Below are 20,063 nucleotides of genomic sequence, written 5' to 3'. Positions count from 1 at the left end.
CGGCAGCTTTTTTTCTCAGTTCTACTCCACAGCAGCAATAGTTTAAAAAACATAGTATCTTACTCTAAACGCACCCTAAATGGTATGATTACTTCACGATAGAGAGATATTGACATGGAAATTATTATAATTAGTGAAAAAGAGCATTGTCTATGTAACATATGTGAATTTAAAATAAAATGAGGCGGTTAAGGATTTTGGCGGTTAAGGATTTTATTAATAAACAAAAGAAGAAGCTGGAAAAAACAGAGCAAAAACAGAAGCCACACGTGTGTGAGAGAGTGAGAGAGAAAAGTCGTCAACCCGACCTGACAACCCGACCCGGAACCCGCGACCTTGACCCGACCATATCTCCCATTTTCGGCCACCGTTTCGGTCGAGCTTGGTACCAATCTGAAGCTTAGAAGCCGGCCGTCGTTCCCTTGCCATCCTCGTCGTGGAAAACCAACCAGAACACCGACAATCGAAGCTTGAAACCCGAGACTGTTTCACTTTGCTCCGCCGGGATTTTCGCCGGTTTTGGGTGACACCACCAGTTGGATTTTCTTCCTCACGACTCCATCTTCCATTTCCGACCATCCATAAGCACCGAGAGTTACTGTTTTGCCGTCGGTCGATTGTTGGAATTCACGGCTGCCGAGCTAGATTTCGGCGTCGTTGCCGCGCGTTGGAGCTCACCGCCGGTACCATTGAACTCAGTGTGATTGGACCTTTCAGATTTGAGCTTCCTAGCCAGCGTTGACCAAATTCCGGTGACCGTTGACCGGCAAGGGCATTTTGGTAATTTCACACTATGAGGGCAATTTTGTAATTTCTGAGCCTGTGGATATGTTAGTAATTCATAGAATTGAGGATTGGGTGTAATTACGATTCCGAGGGTAATTCAGTGATTTACGATTTCGGAGCATGTTAATGATCTACGGACTCAAGGCCATTTTAGTAATTTTACGGACACAGGAGTTGTCAATTATGGATAGATATTTGTTTCGAGTTTACTGCATAAAATTTAGTCATAATTCCGATTTACGAAAAATAATTATGTCGTTTCCTTGATTTAGGAGGATCCGCGAGCGAGAATTGGTCCGCGGATGTGGACGATAACCGAGCGTGAACACCGTCACTGTGAGTGGAATATATAAAACCTATTTTCATAGTTAATTATAATGGTAATGCATGGTTGTGAAATAAGTATTTTAAATATTATGATTTAATGGTTTCCTCGAAATGGATTTTATTTACGCATTGGTATTTTATTAAAATATTTAGGTAATGATTTTACGTATCGACTTTGAATAAAGCATGATAATATTTTAAAGATAAGAAAAGTGGATTCAAATGTGGTATGATTTAAAATATGGTTAAGAGGTATGTGAATATGAGTATAATGATTGTTTTTGAAATCATTAAACAATACCCTTCCCTCCAGATACAATGATACAGATGATATGAGATGAGAGACCTTTGGGGCCCGTCTGAACACACATAGAGGCTTTGGGCCGTGTGTTTGGGCGCTTTTGACTTTTGGGGGCATATGCATGCGGTATGATGATTACAGAGATACAGATATGAAATACAGACATATATTGAAATACATATGATACAGATGAGATACAGGCCTTTGGGGCCCGTCTGAGTACACACAGAGGCTTTGGGCCGTATGCTTAGGCGCTTTTGTCCCTTGGGGACTAGATTATGCATGCACAGATATGATGAGATATGAGATGGTATTTCCCTATCTATCTGTGTAGCTCCGGGGCGTGGCGGTACCCGGATAGTACGTCATTGCCTGTCCGTTGAGGTTCGGATACGACGAGATTATTTCCCTGGGTACTTGTTTGGTGATGATTTTCAGATCTGTGAATTCTATATGATATTGTGATATGATTTCCATGGTTAGTAATCTGATTTAAATGTTTAATGATTGATTACTGGTTTCTCGCTTATGGTTTATGAAATTGTGTTTGGAAATGATATGATTATTTCTTTTTAAAGTAAGAATTAATTTTCAAAACTACTATCCACTCATTGATCTCACTGAGTTTTAAACTCACCACGTTTTTATTATATTTTCCCCCCCCTCACCAGGAGGTTGCAGGTACACCAGACCGACCCAGCGACTGTAAATATATTTTGAGTCTTGGCCACGTGATGGTGTTAGAAGATATAAATGTTTTTGTTAGGACATCTTGGTTATCTCGTCCTGTTGGGATTGTATAATTTTTGTTATATTATTCTTTTGGGATTAAGAATAAAGTGAGATATTAATATTAGTTATAATATTATCTTTTGAGACTCTAGAGATATAAAACTCAGCATTTTGGTTGAGGATGTTGATCACTGGAGTTTGTTGTATATTGAATTGTATTGGGAGTGTTATATTCATATTTGTAGATTGGGAGTGTTATATATATAAAGGAGACTCTGCCGAATTTTCGGCAGAATCTTTACTAATAGAATTTTTACCAAGTCCGTTTTGATGAGACTAGATAGACTCGCATGGGGGGGATTCGGGGCGGGTCGTTTCAGTCTACCTTGTTAGAAGATTATTTTGGGTTTCACTACGGTCGCTTACTGATTTCTTATTTTCATTAGGGTAAATTTTAGCCTACCCCCTCGCGAAGTGACAATTTTCAAATTGTCCCCTTTACTAACGAAAACATCAAGTTACCCCTAAACAATTGTTATCTACCTACTACTTTTAACGGCTAAAAGGGTAAAACAGTATTTATGCATTCCTCTAATAGTTAAAAAACAAAAAAAAAGTCAAATCTTGATGTGGGTTAATTTTTACAAGCCCAAATCTTTCTAAGTTTTTCAAAACACACACAAATATTTTAAATATTTATGATATGCATCCCTAATATTTTAAAATATTTTCATTTTGCACCTATATGTCTAATTTTATTTGAACTGATTAAATTTTAATTTTTCGTATTAAAAAAATTTATTTTAAAAATAATTAAAGAAATTAATTTAAAGTTATAAATGGAAAAATAATAATATTTTACATTTTTATATTTATTATTATTATAATCATTATTATTCTTTTTCCTTTTCCAAAGATATTTAAAAAATATATATGGATGAAAAAAAATCAAAGATCAAAAGAAAAATGCAACCGCAAACTTAATCTAAAGTTTCAAAACCCTTCTCACCAAAATCATTGTCATTGCACACAACCCAAAACTCTTCAAATCCTTTGCTTATTCACCAAACTGAAAATGATAAACAATAATAAAATAAATCTATTCTATTATTAATAATATGGTTAGTTCAAGATTAAAGAATATTCATAATCTAAAATTAAGTAATCCCAAATATCATTATTATTGTAAAATTCGTGGAGTTTAGAAGTCTACCTCTTTATTATTATCATTATTATTCTTTTTTCATTTTGTAAAGGTATTTAAAGAAAATATAGATATAAAAAAAAGGAAAATCAAGGAACAAAAGAAATTGCTACTGGAGTTTCACCAAACAAATGAAAGGAGTAAGGATGAGAAAAATGAAAGGAAAGGAAAAAAAATGCTACTAGAGTCATGTACATGAAAGAAAAAAAATGAAGAAAAAGATGAAGAAGAAGTGAAGATGAGAAAAAAACTAATGAAACGAAAAGAAGAAGTAAGGATGAAAAAAATAAAAGGAAAGAAAAAAAGTTACTGGAGTCATGTACATGAAAGAAAAGAAAAAAATGAAGAAAAAATGAAGAAGGCGTAAAGATGAGGAAAAAACTAATGAAAGGAAAAAAAAGAGAGTAAGGATGAGAAAAAAATGAAAGAAAAGACGAAAAGAAATGAAAGAAAAAGATGAATATGGCATTATCATAATTTATATATGATGACATATTTTGTAATTTATTTAACTAACATGTCTAATTTAGAAAAACTACCAATTTATTTATATCAAGTCATTTCAACACTTTAGTTTTTAATTTATTTTTAAAGAACTAGTTATACATCAACAACTTTTATCATTTTTCAATAAATAGTCACATATCAACCTTTTTTTTATCCTCACAATTGCCGTTACAAGAATATTCTATTAAGGTAGGGGTGTTTTCGTACTTTTATGAGTCAACGACTGTCAATGATTAAAGATAACGAGTTTTAGAGAGTAGCTTGATGTTTTCAATAGTAAGAGGGACAATTTGAAGATTGTCACTTCATGAAGGGGGTAGGCCGAAATTAACCCTTTTTATTATCTATCCAGCTGCTCTTGCATTTATTTTTCAATATTTTTTAAGAAAATTGAACTTTCTCAAAAGGTGAAATATCTTTTTGGAGAGGACGTAATGTTGCAACATATATAGCCTGGAACTAGAATTTATACTCTTGATCAATATTGCAGCAAATAGTTGAGAGTGTGTGTGTGTAATTAAACATAGTTTAGCTATTCAATAGGCTGAACAATTACAATATTATCATCTCCTCTTGAATATCTAAAATTGTCCAAAAGATCTCTTTAGAGCTATTTTCATTGCCCTTTGTCAAATTTACAGCTTTTTATAACATCTGACTCTATCATCATCAAAGGCAATACCAACTTGGACTTCAAATCTGATTGTTTTTGCCTCTACAAGCTCAACATCACCATTAAAGCCTGAGTTATTTACTGTGAAAGCCATGAATTCATCCCCCAGAATTTGTAATAAATTCCCTTCGACCTGCCAAGTTTTTTTAAGCAATAATATCCACATATACATTAAGCTTGTATTAATTTTCTATAGGGGTAGTCAGTCTAAATTGGCTTCTTTGTACTGTTTCTGCGTTGTTATATCATCACATCTTGATGTTGACAAAAATCACTGACAAAGAAAAAAATCCCAAACTTTTTTATTATTTGAAACAGACAGGATATGTATAGGTTATTAAAATCCAAAAAAGTGCATAGATTGATGCAGTGCTATTGCCTTCAGCAGCCCCAATAATATGCATTCATTGAGGCATTTCATCAAACAGTTTTGGATTTTCATCAAATAGTAGGCTTGAGAAGGTTTTCTTTTATCAACCACTGCCAAAATCTGTTCCATGATCCTAACAAAGGTAGTTTGGTTTGTCTCATTCCCAATAGTCCCTACACCACACTAATGGTGTGCTTACTTGTTGAAAATGAGAATGAGAGTCAATGAATGAGAAAGAATGACGTGTTTACTTGCTTAGATGAAAGGTGGAACGAGAATCAAAGTGGCTGGGTCTCACTTAAAATTGGGAATAATTATTCAAGTTTCCATTCTCATGGAGGAAGGTGGAGATGAGAATCTCATTCCCTAACGTGACCATATTAAACCCACTGAAATTTTAAAATTCTTATTTTATCCTTCCTTCTTATTGTTGATGTTGTTGTTGTTGTTATTATAGTAATTTTGTTATTAATATTAATTATAATAATTAATAATTATAATAGTATTACCATTATAATAATTATAATAATTAATATTATCAAAATTATTATTACTATTTATTTACAATAATAATAATAATGATGACGGTGACGACGACGACGACAATGATGATAAATATTATTAACAACAATTATAAAAATAAACATCATCATCATCATAATAATAATAATAATAATAATAATAATAATAATAATAATAATAATAATAATAATAATAATTATTATTATTATTATTATTATTATCATTATAAATAAATGAATAAACAATAATAATAATCAACTAAGATCATTTTAGTAACTTGTAACAATCCATTCCGATTCCCAAGTAAAGTAAGCACATTCATGACAATACAATTCATTCCGATTTTGATTCCCACAACTAAAGTCAACAATTTATTATGATTCATATTTCCTACTTCGATTCCAGCTCATTCCGATTACTAATCTATATCTATATATATATATAAAGTTGGGACTACAAGAGGTGATGTGGCATCACCATTTCTCATCATTTCATATTCTCTATTATCTAATAAATTGGTTGAAATTAAAAAATAATTACATTATAAAATATTAAAATAGAAAATAATTATTAGATTATAAATGATTACATGTCTTTTCCTCTTTCTATTTAAATTCAACAATATGTAACCATTAATAATAATTAATTATAAGTCTTGAAACATTCATTTATTTTATTATGCCAACAATTAAATTTTAGTGACTTAAAATACATCAATTAATTAATATAGGAATGAAGGTTCCTTCATCTTATCTCAACAATACTATTAGAACCTAATTTTAATGTCATAATCCCATATTTAATTATTCAATCTTTTGTTTAGTGCCTTTTGGCTTCTTCAAAATTCATAAACATTAAATATTTAAGATTTGTGTCATCATTATTTCTCATCTTTTTTTATTCTCTATTATCTAATATATTGGTTGAAATTAAAAAATAATTACATTACAAAATATTATATATATATATAAAGTTGGGACTAGAGAATGTGATGTGACATCACTATTTCTCATCTTCTTGTATTCTCTATTATCTAATAAATTGGTTGATATTAAAAAAATAATTACATTACAAAATATTAAAAATAAAAAATAATTATTAGATTATAAAAGATTACATGTCTCTTTCTCTTTCTATTTAAATTCAATAATATGTAACCATTAATAATAATTAATTATAAATCTTGAAATATTTATTTATTTTATTATGCCAATAATTAAACTTTAGTGGCTTAAATATATCAATTAATTAATATAGGAATGAATGTTCCTTCATCTTCCCTCAACAATGTCATTAGAGTCTAATTTTAATGCTATAATCTCATATTTAATTATGCAACCTTTTGTTTAGTGCCTTTTGGCTTCTTCAAACTCTATAAATATTAAGTAGTTAAGATTTGTGGCATTATTATTTCTCATCTTTTTATATTTTCTATTATCTAATCTATTGGTTGAGATTAAAAAATAATTAAATTACAAAATATTAAAAATAGAAAATAATTAATAGATTACAAAAAATTACATGTCTCTTCCTCTTTCTATTTAAATTCAACAATATATAACCATTAATAATAAATTAATTATAAGTTTTGAAACATTCATTTATTTTATTAAGCCAACAACTAAACTTTAGTGATTTAAAATGCATCAACTAATTAATATAGGAAGGAATGTTCATTCATCTTTTCTCACCAATGCCACTAGGACCTAATTTTAATGTCATAATCTCATATTTAATTATGCAACCTTTTATTTAGTGTCTTTTGGTTTCTTCAAACTCTATAAATATTAAGCATTTAAGATTTGTTATGTTTGGGTGTTTTATTATTTAACCAACATCCTCTTTAGAAATGTTCTTGTGTTTTTATTTTTTGACTTATTTAAATTTTTAGTATTGTGTGCTTCATGGAGTACTATTTTCTTCATGAGTTAAACAATGATAAAGATAGTTGGATGATAAGGGTTAGACTTTGTAAGATGTGGGAGTCTGTTAATACCAAGAAAAATAGAGAGTTGATTAGTGTGAACATAATTTTTATTGATGAAAAGGTTGTGTACACTTAACTATACACATTAATATATATTTTTAATGTTAACAAAAAAATAATTAACTTTCATAAATAACATTAGTTTTATAAGGCTACGTCATCTTTAAAAAAAAAATTCATATTTTTTATCAGTTTCATCAAGTGCAAAGTAATAAAAAAAGATAATACTATTTTTTTTTAAAGCCGCACGAAGTGCGGTTCCATTTCCTAGTATATATATAAAGCTAAGACTTGAGGAGGTGATGTGGCATCACCATTTTGCTTCTTTGTATATTCTCTATTATCTAATAAATAGAGAATTTTTTTTTAGATTTGGCTTTTCATCTTCTCATAATTAATTTGATTGTATTTAACTCATTTAATAAATAGTAACTTGATTAACATATATCATTCCTCATCTTTTTATATTTTCTATTATTTAAAATATCTAAAATATTGGTGGATATTCTTTGTACTTTTTTTTCTCTTTCTATTTAAATTCAACAATATGTAATCATTAATAATAATTAATTATAAGTCTTTTGAAACATTTATTTATTTTATTATGCTAGCAATTAAACTTTAGTGGCTTAAAATACATGAATTAATTAATATAGGAAGAGAGGTTCTTTCATCTTCCCTCAACAATGCCACTAGGGCCTAATTTCAATGTCATAATCATATATTTAATTATGCAACCTTTTGTTGAGTGCCTTTTGGCTTCTTCAAATTTTATTATGCTAGCAATTAAACTTTAGTGCCTTAAAATATATCAACTAATTAACATAGGAAGAGAGGTTCTTTCATCTTCCCTCAACCTCATCTTTTTATATTTTATATTATCTAAAATATCTAAAATATTAGTGGATATTCTTTGTACATGTTTCTTCTTCTTTCTATTTAAATCCAACAATATGTAACCATTAATAATAATTAATTATAAGTATTTTGATGCATTCATTTATTTTATTATGCTAGCAATTAAACTTTAGTGGCTTAAAATACATGAATTAATTAATATAGGAAGAGAGGTTCTTTCATCTTCCCTCAACAATGCCACTAGGGCCTAATTTCAATGTCATAATCATATATTTAATTATGCAACCTTTTGTTGAGTGCCTTTTGGCTTCTTCAAATTTTATTATGCTAGCAATTAAACTTTAGTGCCTTAAAATATATCAACTAATTAACATAGGAAGAGAGGTTCTTTCATCTTCCCTCAACCTCATCTTTTTATATTTTATATTATCTAAAATATCTAAAATATTAGTGGATATTCTTTGTACATGTTTCTTCCTCTTTCTATTTAAATCCAACAATATGTAACCATTAATAATAATTAATTATAAGTATTTTGATGCATTCATTTATTTTATTATGCTAGCAATTAAACTTTAGTGGCTTAAAATACATGAATTAATTAATATAGGAAGAGAGGTTCTTTCATCTTCCCTCAACAATGCCACTAGGGCCTAATTTCAATGTCATAATCATATATTTAATTATGCAACCTTTTGTTGAGTGTCTTTTGGCTCCTTAAAATTTTATTATGCTAGCAATTAAACTTTAGTGGCTTAAAATACATCAATAAATTAACATAGGAAGAGAGGTTCTTTCATCTTCCATCAACAATGCCACTAGAGCCTAATTTTAATGACATAATCTCATATTTAATTATGCAACATTTTGTTTAGTGCCTTTTGGCTTCTTCAAGCTCTCTAAACACTAAATATTTAAGATTTGTTATGTTTAGGGTTTTTTTATTTATTTAATCAACACCCTCTTTAGAAAAATACTTGTATTTTTATTGTTTGATTTATTTGAATTTTTGGTATTGTGTGCTTCATGGAGTACTCTTTTCTTCATGAGTTGAACAATGATAAAGATAGTTGGATGATAAGGGTTAGGCTTTGTAGGATGTGAAAGTCTACTAATACTAAAAAAAAATGGAGAATTGATTAGTGTTGATATGATTTTTATTGATGAAAATGTTGTATAAAAAATTCATTCTCCCATTATTTTCTCTAATTTTTTCCCAATTGTTTCACACTTAATGTAGTATGTGTTTTTTTTTTCGTAGGAAAATCTAATGCATGCAACAATCAGGAAAATTTTAGTGACAAGGTTTAAGCACATGTTAGTGAGGGTTCTTTGTACAATGTTAAGAATTTGAAAGTTGTTTCAACTACAGGCGAGTACATACCACTTTCAAATCAGTATAAGATTATTTTCTTGGTTATAACTTCTCTTAAGAGGTTAGAAGAAGGAATTGTCAAGATTCCGATTAATGGATTTCAATTCGTATCTCCGATTTTGATTGATTTACGTGTGAATGATAACACAATCCTCTCAGGTATTTTTTTTAATTATTAATGTTTGTTAATCTTTAAGTGTATATTAGAAATTATTAATCCTTATCTTTTAACATGTTTATGTTATTTTTCCATAATATTACAGATGTTATCGGAAGTTTATGTGGTGTGGGTGATATTGAGATCGTTGGAGCTGGTTGGAAAAAAAAAAGATATAAAAATTCTAATGGATTAGTAAGTTGAATATAATCAAGAAAACTATGACTTTATATTTTTTAGTTATTTATGTTATTTTTTAGTTATTGGTTCTCTTTACATTATTAGCTTTTGTTAATTTTTATGGATAGCTCGGTAACAACGAAGATTACTTTACGGGGAAAGCTGGGGGAGATGTTTGATCCAAACTTGTACAAGAAAGACGAGGGTCCTTGTATTGTGATAGTAACTTCTACAACCATTAAAAAATTTCAATGGTGATTATTTTATTTAGATCCCACTAATTAACATTTTCAAATGCAATGTGGCTATTTTAATATTATACACAAATTTAGATTTTGTTCAAGTTTCGTTTTACGTTACATTTGCTCTAAACAGGTGAGGTTAATTTCTCTACCACAAGTGCAAGCAAAATCTACATAAATCTTCAAATAGATTATGTAGCATCATTAATTGAAAGATTTTCCACCGTCTCCAACGTTGTGCAAGTTATTGAAAGTTCGAATGTGAATAAGATTACTTTTGAGGAAGAGATGTTCCTTAACAGGATGAGTATTAAACAACTGTTGGAGGCTGATTGGAGTTCTCAAGTGAAGGTGATTTTTCTATTTTTTTTCCTTCGTGTACACTTAACTATACACATTAATATATATTTTTAAAGTTAACAAAAAAATAATTAACTTTCATAAATAACATTAGTTTTATAAGACTGCGTCATCTTAAAAAAAATCAATTCATATTTTTTTATCAGTTTTATCAAGTGTAAAGTAATTTAAAAAATAATACTAAAATCTTTTTTTAAAGCCGCACGAAGTGCGGTTCTATTTCCTAGTATATATATAAAGCTGGGGACTAGAGGAGGTGATGTGGCATCATCATTTCTCATCTTCTTGTATTCTCTATTATCTAATAAATTGGTTGAGATTAAAAAAATAATCACATTACAAAATATTAAAAAAAATATTAGATTACAAAAGATTACATGTCTCTTCCTCTTTCTATTTAAATTCAATAATATGTAACCATTAATAATAATTAATTATAAGTTTTAAAACATTCATTTATTTTATTATGCCAACAATTAAAATTTAGTGACTTAAATACATCAATTAATTAATATAGGAAGGAGGGTTCCTTCATCTTCCCTCAACAATGCCATTAGGGCCTCATTTTAATTTCATAATCTCATATTTAATTATGCAACCTTTTGTTTAGAGTCTTTTGGCTTCTTCAAACTCTATAAATATTAAGTAGTTAAGATTTGTAGTATCATTATTTCTCATCTTTTTATATTCTTTATTATCTAATATATTGTTTGCGATTAAAAAATAATTACATTACAAAATATTAAAAATAGAAAATAATTATTAGATTACAAAAGATTACATGTCTCTTCCTCTTTCTATTTAAATTCAACAATATGTAACCGTTAATAATAATTAATTATAAATTTTGAAACATTCGTTTATTTTATTAAGCCAACTACTAAACTTTAGTGGTTTAAAATACATCAACTAATTAATATAAGAAAGAAGGTTTCTTCATCTTCCCTCACCAATGTCACTAGGGCCTAATTTTAATGTCATAATCTCATATTTAATTATGCAACCTTTTGTTTAGTGTCTTTTGGCTTCTTCAAACTCTATAAACATTAAGTATTTAAGATTTGTTATGTTTGAGTTTTTTTTTTATTTAACCAACATCCTCTTTAGAAATGTTTTTGTGTTTTTATTTTTTGACTTATTTGAATTTTAGTATTTTGTGCTTTATGGAGTACTCTTTTCTTCATGAGTTGAACAATGATAAAGATAGTTGGATAATAAGAGTTAGACTTTGTAGGATGTGAGAGTCTGTTAATATGAAGAAGAATGGAGAATTGATTAGTGTGAATATATTTTTTATTGATAAAAAAGTTGTGTACACTTAACTATACACATTAATATGTATTTTTAAAGTTAACAAAAAAATAATTAACTTTCATAAATAACATTAGTTTTATAAGGCTGCGTCATCTTTAAAAAAAATCAATTCATAATTTTTATCAATTTTGTCAAGAGCAAAGTAAGAAAAAAGATAATACTACATTCTTTTTTTAAAGCCGCGTGAAACGCAGTTCTATTTTCTAGTATATATATAAAGTTGGGACTTGAGGAGGTGATGTGACATCACCATTTATCATCTTTGTCTATTTTCTATTATCTAATAAATAGAAAAATTTTCTTTTAAATTTGACTTTTCATCTTCTCATAATTAATTTGATTGTTATTACACAATAACAATTATGTAAAGATTTTAATGAGGCATATTCTTTGTAATGAACATCCAAGGGGGAGTGTTATGAATTTATTAAAATAAATGTAGATGTTCATAATATATATCTCTTAGTCTCCCCACTATCTCTCATTAGCAACCTTTAGCTTCCCTATAACTCCCACTATCTCACAAGGAATTATGATCCATAATTTTTCATTAATTTCATGGAGTGATTATGTAACTATAAAAGGAGAGCTCATCTTTTTGTTTTGTACACACACAATTGGAATGAATAAAATCACTCTATAATATATTCTCTCATTTTATTCTTTATCTTGCGTTGCTTCTTTATTTGTATTGCTGGCTAATAGCTTTTTTTGTTTTTTATAAGGCTGCCTCATCTTAAAAAAAAATCAATTCGTATTTTTTATCAGTTTCATCAAGTGTAAAGTAAGAAAAAATGATAATACTAAATTTTTTTTTCAAAGCCGTGTGAAGCACGGTTCTATTTTCTAGTATTTATATAAGGTTGGGATTACAAGAGGTGATGTGGCATCATCATTTCTCATCTTTGTATAATCTTTATTATTTAACAAATAGAGAAATTTTCTTTCAAATTTAGCTTTTCATCTTCTCATAATTAATTTGGTTGTTATTACACAATCAATATGTAACAATTCATTAAAAGACCAACTATCTTCTCTAATTGAAACCTTCTTGATCATAAATTAAGCAATAATTTATAAATATTTTTAATCACTCTTCTCCTCTGCCTCACCTTAATTTATAAATAGTAACAAAAATATAATATCTCACGTAAATGTAAACACAACATAAAAAAAAGAAAAGAAAATAACAATGGCTCTAAAACATGTGTTTTTCATTTTGGCCCTCATTTGCCTGATCATGGAAAATATTGCAAATGCAACTAGTAGGAATGATCGCCTCAACAACAATATGAAACAAGACTACGATCTTGCAACAAGATTTGAAGATAGCGGAGGCCTAACGGAGTGCTGGAACGCGTTAATAGAGCTGAAATCATGCTTAAATGAGATTGTTATATTCTTCCTTAATAGCCAGGCTGATATTAGTCCTGACTGTAGCCGCGCTATTGATATCATCACCCGTAATTACTAGCCTGCAATGCTCACCTCTCTCGGATTCACTGCCGAAGAAGGAAATATACTGAGAGGCTACTGTGATGCATCTTCTGCTCCTTCTCCAGGTGGCCTCGCAGTGATATATCAGCCTCAAGTTTCTAAGGTTTTGGCTTAGATAAGGTGCATCTATGGCACATCTATTTCCGTGGTGTTAATTTAGCTAATGCAAGTTTAAATAATTAAAAAAGTCTTTTTGGTTTTAGCTTTGCTTTATTTTTTTCATTTTTTTTTTGCAAGTCTTGCCTCTTAATCGAATAGAATAAATCTTTAAAAGTAGAATAAGAAAAAAAGAATAATATTAAATTCTTTTTTCAAAGCCGCGCAAAGCGCGGTTCTATTCCCTAGTTAGTAAATATAAGATAAGTCCAAACGGATATTACAATAAAGCTCAAAATTAATGTGAACAACAGAAGCTCGTCATATTGCCAGTGTTAGTTGGAATACTCTATACTTCCAATATTTTATTATAAACCTAGAGAAATATATACTTGTGATAAAATTGTTATCCCCCCAACAGCCCCGTTTTCCTTGTCTAAGACCAAATTTCACTTTCTTCTTTTTGATGAAACTTTTAACTTTCTTGCCTTGTGATTCATAAAACAATGAGCTTTTTTCTTCCGTCACAAGATACTGTGTAAATTTATTTCACTTGGGCAAAAGCTATAGAAGAATATTGTACTATCTAATTATTTGTCTGCTTGTTTAATTATCTAATTTATTTCCCTCACAAGATACAGTTTCGGGCTTAAGGAGAATATTCTTGACTGATTGTAGCTCCTGGACAACATTAGTTATCTTCATTCGATGTTGTGGTGACTCTATTGAACAAGCAACTCCGATTTTGACCATAGAAATGAGACATTCCAATTTGCTGTTGATTCTTATTCGCCTTCTCTTATGGTAATTAGTACTAGCCAAAATTTCATCACCATTTAGAAGTATTGGATCCACAATGTTCATCACATGATCAGGTAAGGCCATTCTTGCAAAGCTATGAAGATTCAAGTCTCTCTTAAACATAACATCTGTGGGTTTTTTTGTTGTTACCATTTCCAACAGTAATATTCCATAGCTGTAAACATCTCCATTTGTTGACACCTCACTTCCAAGGCCATACTCTATCATTCAATATAAGATATATGAAGAAGTTAGGAGTTGCAAAGAAATCACAAAAAAAAAAATTATGGATTTAAATGTAAGTTATAACCTGGGGCTGTGTAGCCAATTGTTCCCCTTACTCCAACAGAGCTGCTAGAAGTTGGATTTGAGACTGCTTCATGAAATCTTGCTAGTCCAAAGTCACCAATGTGAGCTGAAAAGTTTTTATCGAGAAGGATATTGCTTGGCTTTAGATCACAATGGAGAATTGGTTCTTGGCAGTGGTGATGGAGATATTCTAGTGCAGATGCCACATCAATTGCGATACTTAATCTCTGAGGAAGGGTGAGTTTGGGAATTTTAATTTCTTCATCTCTTTGCAGAGCTGCATCTGGATGCAACCATTTTTCAAGACTCCCATTTGGCATGTATTCATAAACAATAGCTTTAAAGTCGTTACCTTGAAAATCAATACTTGAGCATGAAGTTATGACCCTGACAAGATTTCTATGACGAATATTTTTCAAGGCTTTGCACTCAGCCATGAAACTCTTAGAGGCACCTTGGCATTGAAGGTTAATCACTTTGATAGCAACAATAGTTCTATCTTCATCAAGTACTCCCTTATATACAGAGCCAAAACTACCAACTCCAATCAAGCGTGTTGAAGAAAACCCATCAGTTGCTTTGAAGAGGCTTTGGTAAGACATCTTTGGAAGTGCTTTTATCATCATTGGTATTGAAGGCTGCCTAGAAGGTCCCCTTCTCCTTTTGTGCCAATAGAAAATGAAAAATGACACTATGACTAATCCTGAAAAGGCACTAAGAGTGAGGAATATTATTTTCAGTTTTTGAGAGATCTTTTGACTGCTTGATTTGTTCTCAGTGCATTTGGGTAGTTGTAGCTCAGGTATGCCCCCACAAAGTCTACTACAACCTATAACTGATATTGCACTTGCATTTGCAAAAATTCCTTTCGTTGGTAGTTTCCCCTCGAAGTCATTGAAGGATAAGTTAAGATATTCCAAAGAAAGAGCCTGGAGGAATATTGGAATTTGGCCAGACAAATAATTTCGTGATAGATCAACCTTTCGAATACCTCTTAAAGTTCTAAAAAATGAAGGAATGGATCCGTGGAAGAAGTTTCCAGCCAGATAAATCTCTTCAAGACTAGAGCAAAGACCAAGTTCACTTGGAATTTCACCAGATAAGTCATTGTTAGACACAACAAAACTCCTCAAAGCTTTTAGATTACCGATCCTTGGAGGTATAGATCCAACGAAGTGGTTTTGGCCTAAATCTAGTGAATTTGAAAGATAGGATATATTGAAAATGTCCTCTGGGATAGTTCCACTGAGTTCATTTTTGGACACTTCTAAAAATGCCAATTGTTTCAAATTTCCTAGACTAGACGGGATGACTCCTGATAAATTGTTATTGTTAAAGAAAATTTGAAATAATAACGACAGATTTCCTAGAGTGGAAGGAATTTCTCCTGAGAAATGGTTGCCACTAAAATCCAAGCCCTGTAAGTTCAGAAGCTTACCCATTTCTTTAGGAATTGTGCTTGTAAATTGGTTTTCCTCCATCTCTAATGAATATAAGTTAACAAGGTTACCTATTCTTGAAGGGATGCTTCCATGGAACTGATTATAACCAAGGTCCAAAATTTCAAGTTGACTTGACAGATTAGCTATTGAATGAGGCAATGCTCCTCCAAATTGATTTCCACCTAAACCGAGAACTCGCAATTTGCTACAGTTGGCCAAAGAATCCATAAACCTCATCTCATCACTTTCCCCACTTCCTAAATTACTAAAGACTAAGTTTAGGTATGAAAGATTCCTCATGCCTCCAAAATTGACTGAAAGTTTTCCAAAAAAGCTGTTATACGCAATTTCAATATATTCGAGTTTTGAAGCATTGGATAGAGATATTGGAATGGATCCACTGAAGAAATCTTGGCCGATTTGGAACAGTTTGAGATTAGGAAAAGCAAGGCCTAAACTTTGTGGAAGGCTTCCATGAATTTGATTTCGAGACACCGAAAAAATGGCAAGGAAGGAAAGATTGTAAATGGAAGGAGGGATTATGCCAGAGAGGTTGTTTCCGCTAATTCCAAGAGCTTCCAACTCTTTCAATTGACCCAACAAATCTGGAATATTTCCTCCAAAAGAATTCCCAGCTAGAGACACACTTTTCAGGGATGTTAGATTCCCGAGAAAAGGTGGGATTCCTCCTGTCAAATTGTTTCTGTGTAAAGCTAGTCGTTTGAGTTTGTATAAAGCGACAAACTCAAATGGAATAATTCCTTCTAGCTTGTTGCACCCTAAGGTTAGTACTGTGAGCCCGGAACAATAAGATAAGTTGGCTGGAATTTTCCCAACCAAGGAGCTATTTGACAGAAGCAGAGCTTCTAATCTGAGCAGACGCCCAAATTCACGAGGGATTTCACCTTGGATAGTGTTATTCATGAGATTGATCTCTCTCAGGCAGCTAAGGTTGCCAATGTGCGGAGACAATGAGCCACTCAAGGCTTTTGACATCAGGTCTAGGGCTATGACTCTTTTGTGCCAGCGACCACATGTGATGCCCTCCCATTCGCAGAAATGGCGAGAATCATTCCATGAGTTCAAGACTCCTTGGGGGTCATGAGAAATCTTTGACTTAAAAGCCTGCAAGGCAGCACGATCTCCCTCCTCAAGGGCTGCAACTTGCAACATTGTGATTAAAAAAAGAAACATCGATGGAAAATAAACCGAGCAGCACATGCTTGTATTCATTTCTATAAGTGAGAAGGCAATTTCCTTGGCTTGCCTTTATATGTGAGCTTCGCCAAGCTTTGAGAGTTATAAGTTCAAAGACGTGTTTTTCTTTCTTCTTTTTCTTATTAGTTTGAAACTGGACTTGACTTGGTCATTTCCAAATGTAAATGTCTAATCAAACGACAAGAGAAATGTTAACATATTATGCTTTTTATTGTTGTCCATTTTTTCTTGTTTGCGCTTTGATATTGACAGGCGTGATTTTATTCAAATTTTGGATCTTTATGAGCTAATTTCAAGGGAGTGCATTCATTTCTTCCGCTCTGAAGAACTTAGTTGTATGAATCGAAAAATGAACATTGCTATTACATGAATTGCATATCCTTATGGACATCCCAATATTCTTGTCGAATTTATAGCCGGCAAATTAAAAAATCAAGTTTCTTTTTGCAAAGCGATGAAAAAAGAGGTTAGATGTTAGATGTGTGAATCAAAAAATAAACATTGTTATTACAAGAATTACAAATCCTTCCGGACACCCCAATATTCTTTGCCAAATTTATAGCCGCCCATTTGAAAATCTAGTTCATTTTTCGCAAAGCAATGAAAAAAGGTATTGAATTAACAGAACAGACTGATACAAAAGGAATTCAAGGACAAATTCCAGGCTGTCTTGACAGAAAAGAAATTGCACTCTCCGTGTGGCTCAGAGAAGGTAGAGTCCCTTTACAAACCATTGGAGATGAAATTGATTATTGATTGCAGTTCATAGGGAAAACAATTTGGCAGTTGAGGTTCCTTAAATATTATTCAAGCAGTTGCATATATGATCATCACTTATGAGAAATACAGGTTTTGCCTCTCTCAAGGAAGCAATGAGAGTTTTCCTGAGATTGGAAGAAGATTATATGTTTGTTTGTTTGATATTGAGAAGAGAGGCTCTAACTTGTATAACTTTTAATGTTCAACCATTTACAATTATCAAAACATAAATCACAAATTACATGCCTATGGTCTATGCATTATACAAACATTAAATCCACAAACAGATTCACCATTGCTGAAAGTTCAACGGTCCTACACAAAATGCAAAGAGAGAAGCCAAAAGTAAAGGAAATATAGCGAGAACAACTGCCACAGAAGGTAAGTCATCAAAATTAAAACCAAAATACGCTTCTAAGAAAGCAGCTATCGTTTTCTTTTCTAGAAACAACTGTATTTTCTGGTCTACATCTCCATATTGTGAAGTAAGAAATCCCTCCATTGTCCAAGATGTAGGAGTCAGACTGTACAGCCACATCCACCATTTTGGAATTTACTGAAAACTTATATTAACAGTCATTGGAAACACAAAACTATCAAAATATTCCATGCTAAGCAATCTTCTTCAAGTTCTAATTCTGTTCAATGCATAGATTTGGAATCAATAGTAGCTTACATATTTAGGAATAAAAAATCCAGAGAAAAGATGGAATGTGGTGTGGAAAGCAGAGAACAGAATTGAAGCAACCATGACATTCTGTGTCAACGACACAAGCAGCATTCCTAGGTAACTGAAATACAGTATTGTGTGTCAAAAGCAGCCATCTAGATGGTCAGCAACAATTTGTTCAAACAAGAAGAAGAAGAATTTGGCAGCAGCAAATATGGAATGAAGAAAATTGAAAAAAGAAGTTTGAAGAAGAAAATGGGGAACACGATTTTGACAAGGAAAAAAATTTTAATTATTATTTTAATAGCCAATGTTGGCTATAAAAGGAAGAGCTCCCTAATTCATTTGCATTCAATCCAATCTTGAGAGGCAATTTTGTAGAGAGAATTGGGAGTTGAGAGAGAGTTCAAGAGCTTGCATTTATAAGCTCTTGTTACAGTGATTGAGAGAGTTTGGGTGTATTGGGGTTTTTTGGGAAGTGAGCTAAAATACTACAATACTTGTAACTCCTTTTCACTAGTAAAATATTTCCTTCTGTCTTCGCCCGTGGACGTAGGCTAAAAGCCGAACCACGTAATTTCTAGTGTCCTCTAGTGTGCTTGTTCTTTATTTTCTTCCAATTTTACTTTAGCTGCGGTCCTGCTTCACCCACCAATTTCCTAATAGTGGTATCAGAGCTATTGGTTGTATTTTTGGAGTCGGGAACTGTTCACGTAAGGGGTACTATTCACGTATACGGCACCGTACACGTATACGGTACTGTTCATGTCTACGGTTTTGTTCACATAGACGGTACTATTCACATATACGGTACTATTCACGTATACGGTACTATTCACGTGAAACGGTGGAAGCGATCCAAGAATTTACAGTGCAAAGCAGGGAATAGTGGTGTGAGTAAAGCAACTGTGTGGTTTTGTACATGTCTAGGAAAGTTCTGTCACAAAGGCGATAAGAGCTTAAGGAGTTTGGGTTTTAAGTGGGACCATTGTGACCCCTCCAGTCTTTCCTGGGAACTTTCCTGGTGTGCATTCTCACACATACTCACAACTATTCAAGGTGGTATACTAGCTTGTGTGCAGTATTTATCAACAAAATGGCGGCAAAGTATGAAATTGAGAAATTTAACGGAAACAATTTTTCGTTGTGGAAAATGAAGATGAAAACTGTATTGAGGAAAAATAATTGCTTGGCAGCAATTGGAGAAAGGCCCATGGAGATAACTGATGACAAGTGGAACGAGGTAGACGGCAACGCCATTTCTGATCTACACTTGGCACTTGCGGATGGAGTATTATCCAGTGTGGCAGAGAAAATATGGCGAAGGAAATATGAGATACTCTCACAAAATTGTATGAGGCCAAGTCACTACACAA

The 20,063-nt window shown here is 31.5% G+C and overlaps 1 protein-coding gene across 1 annotated transcript; it reads right to left on the bottom strand.

The window, feature by feature from the left end:
* Positions 1 to 14,094: 14,094 nt before the first annotated feature.
* LOC18038497 (probable LRR receptor-like serine/threonine-protein kinase At3g47570) lies at positions 14,095 to 17,213 on the bottom strand. Its single transcript, XM_006428224.2, has 2 exons — positions 14,600 to 17,213; positions 14,095 to 14,510 (listed from the first exon to the last, which is right to left on the bottom strand). The coding sequence occupies exons 1-2, from the start codon at positions 17,211 to 17,213 to the stop codon at positions 14,095 to 14,097; spliced, it is 3,030 nt and encodes a 1,009-aa protein (XP_006428287.2).
* Positions 17,214 to 20,063: the final 2,850 nt, after the last annotated feature.

This window comes from Citrus clementina, unplaced genomic scaffold, assembly GCF_000493195.1.
Source record: "Citrus clementina cultivar Clemenules unplaced genomic scaffold, Citrus_clementina_v1.0 scaffold_6, whole genome shotgun sequence".
In the NCBI taxonomy this organism is placed as follows: Eukaryota; Viridiplantae; Streptophyta; class Magnoliopsida; order Sapindales; family Rutaceae; genus Citrus; species Citrus x clementina.
This window is presented reverse-complemented; position numbering and strand designations above follow the sequence as displayed.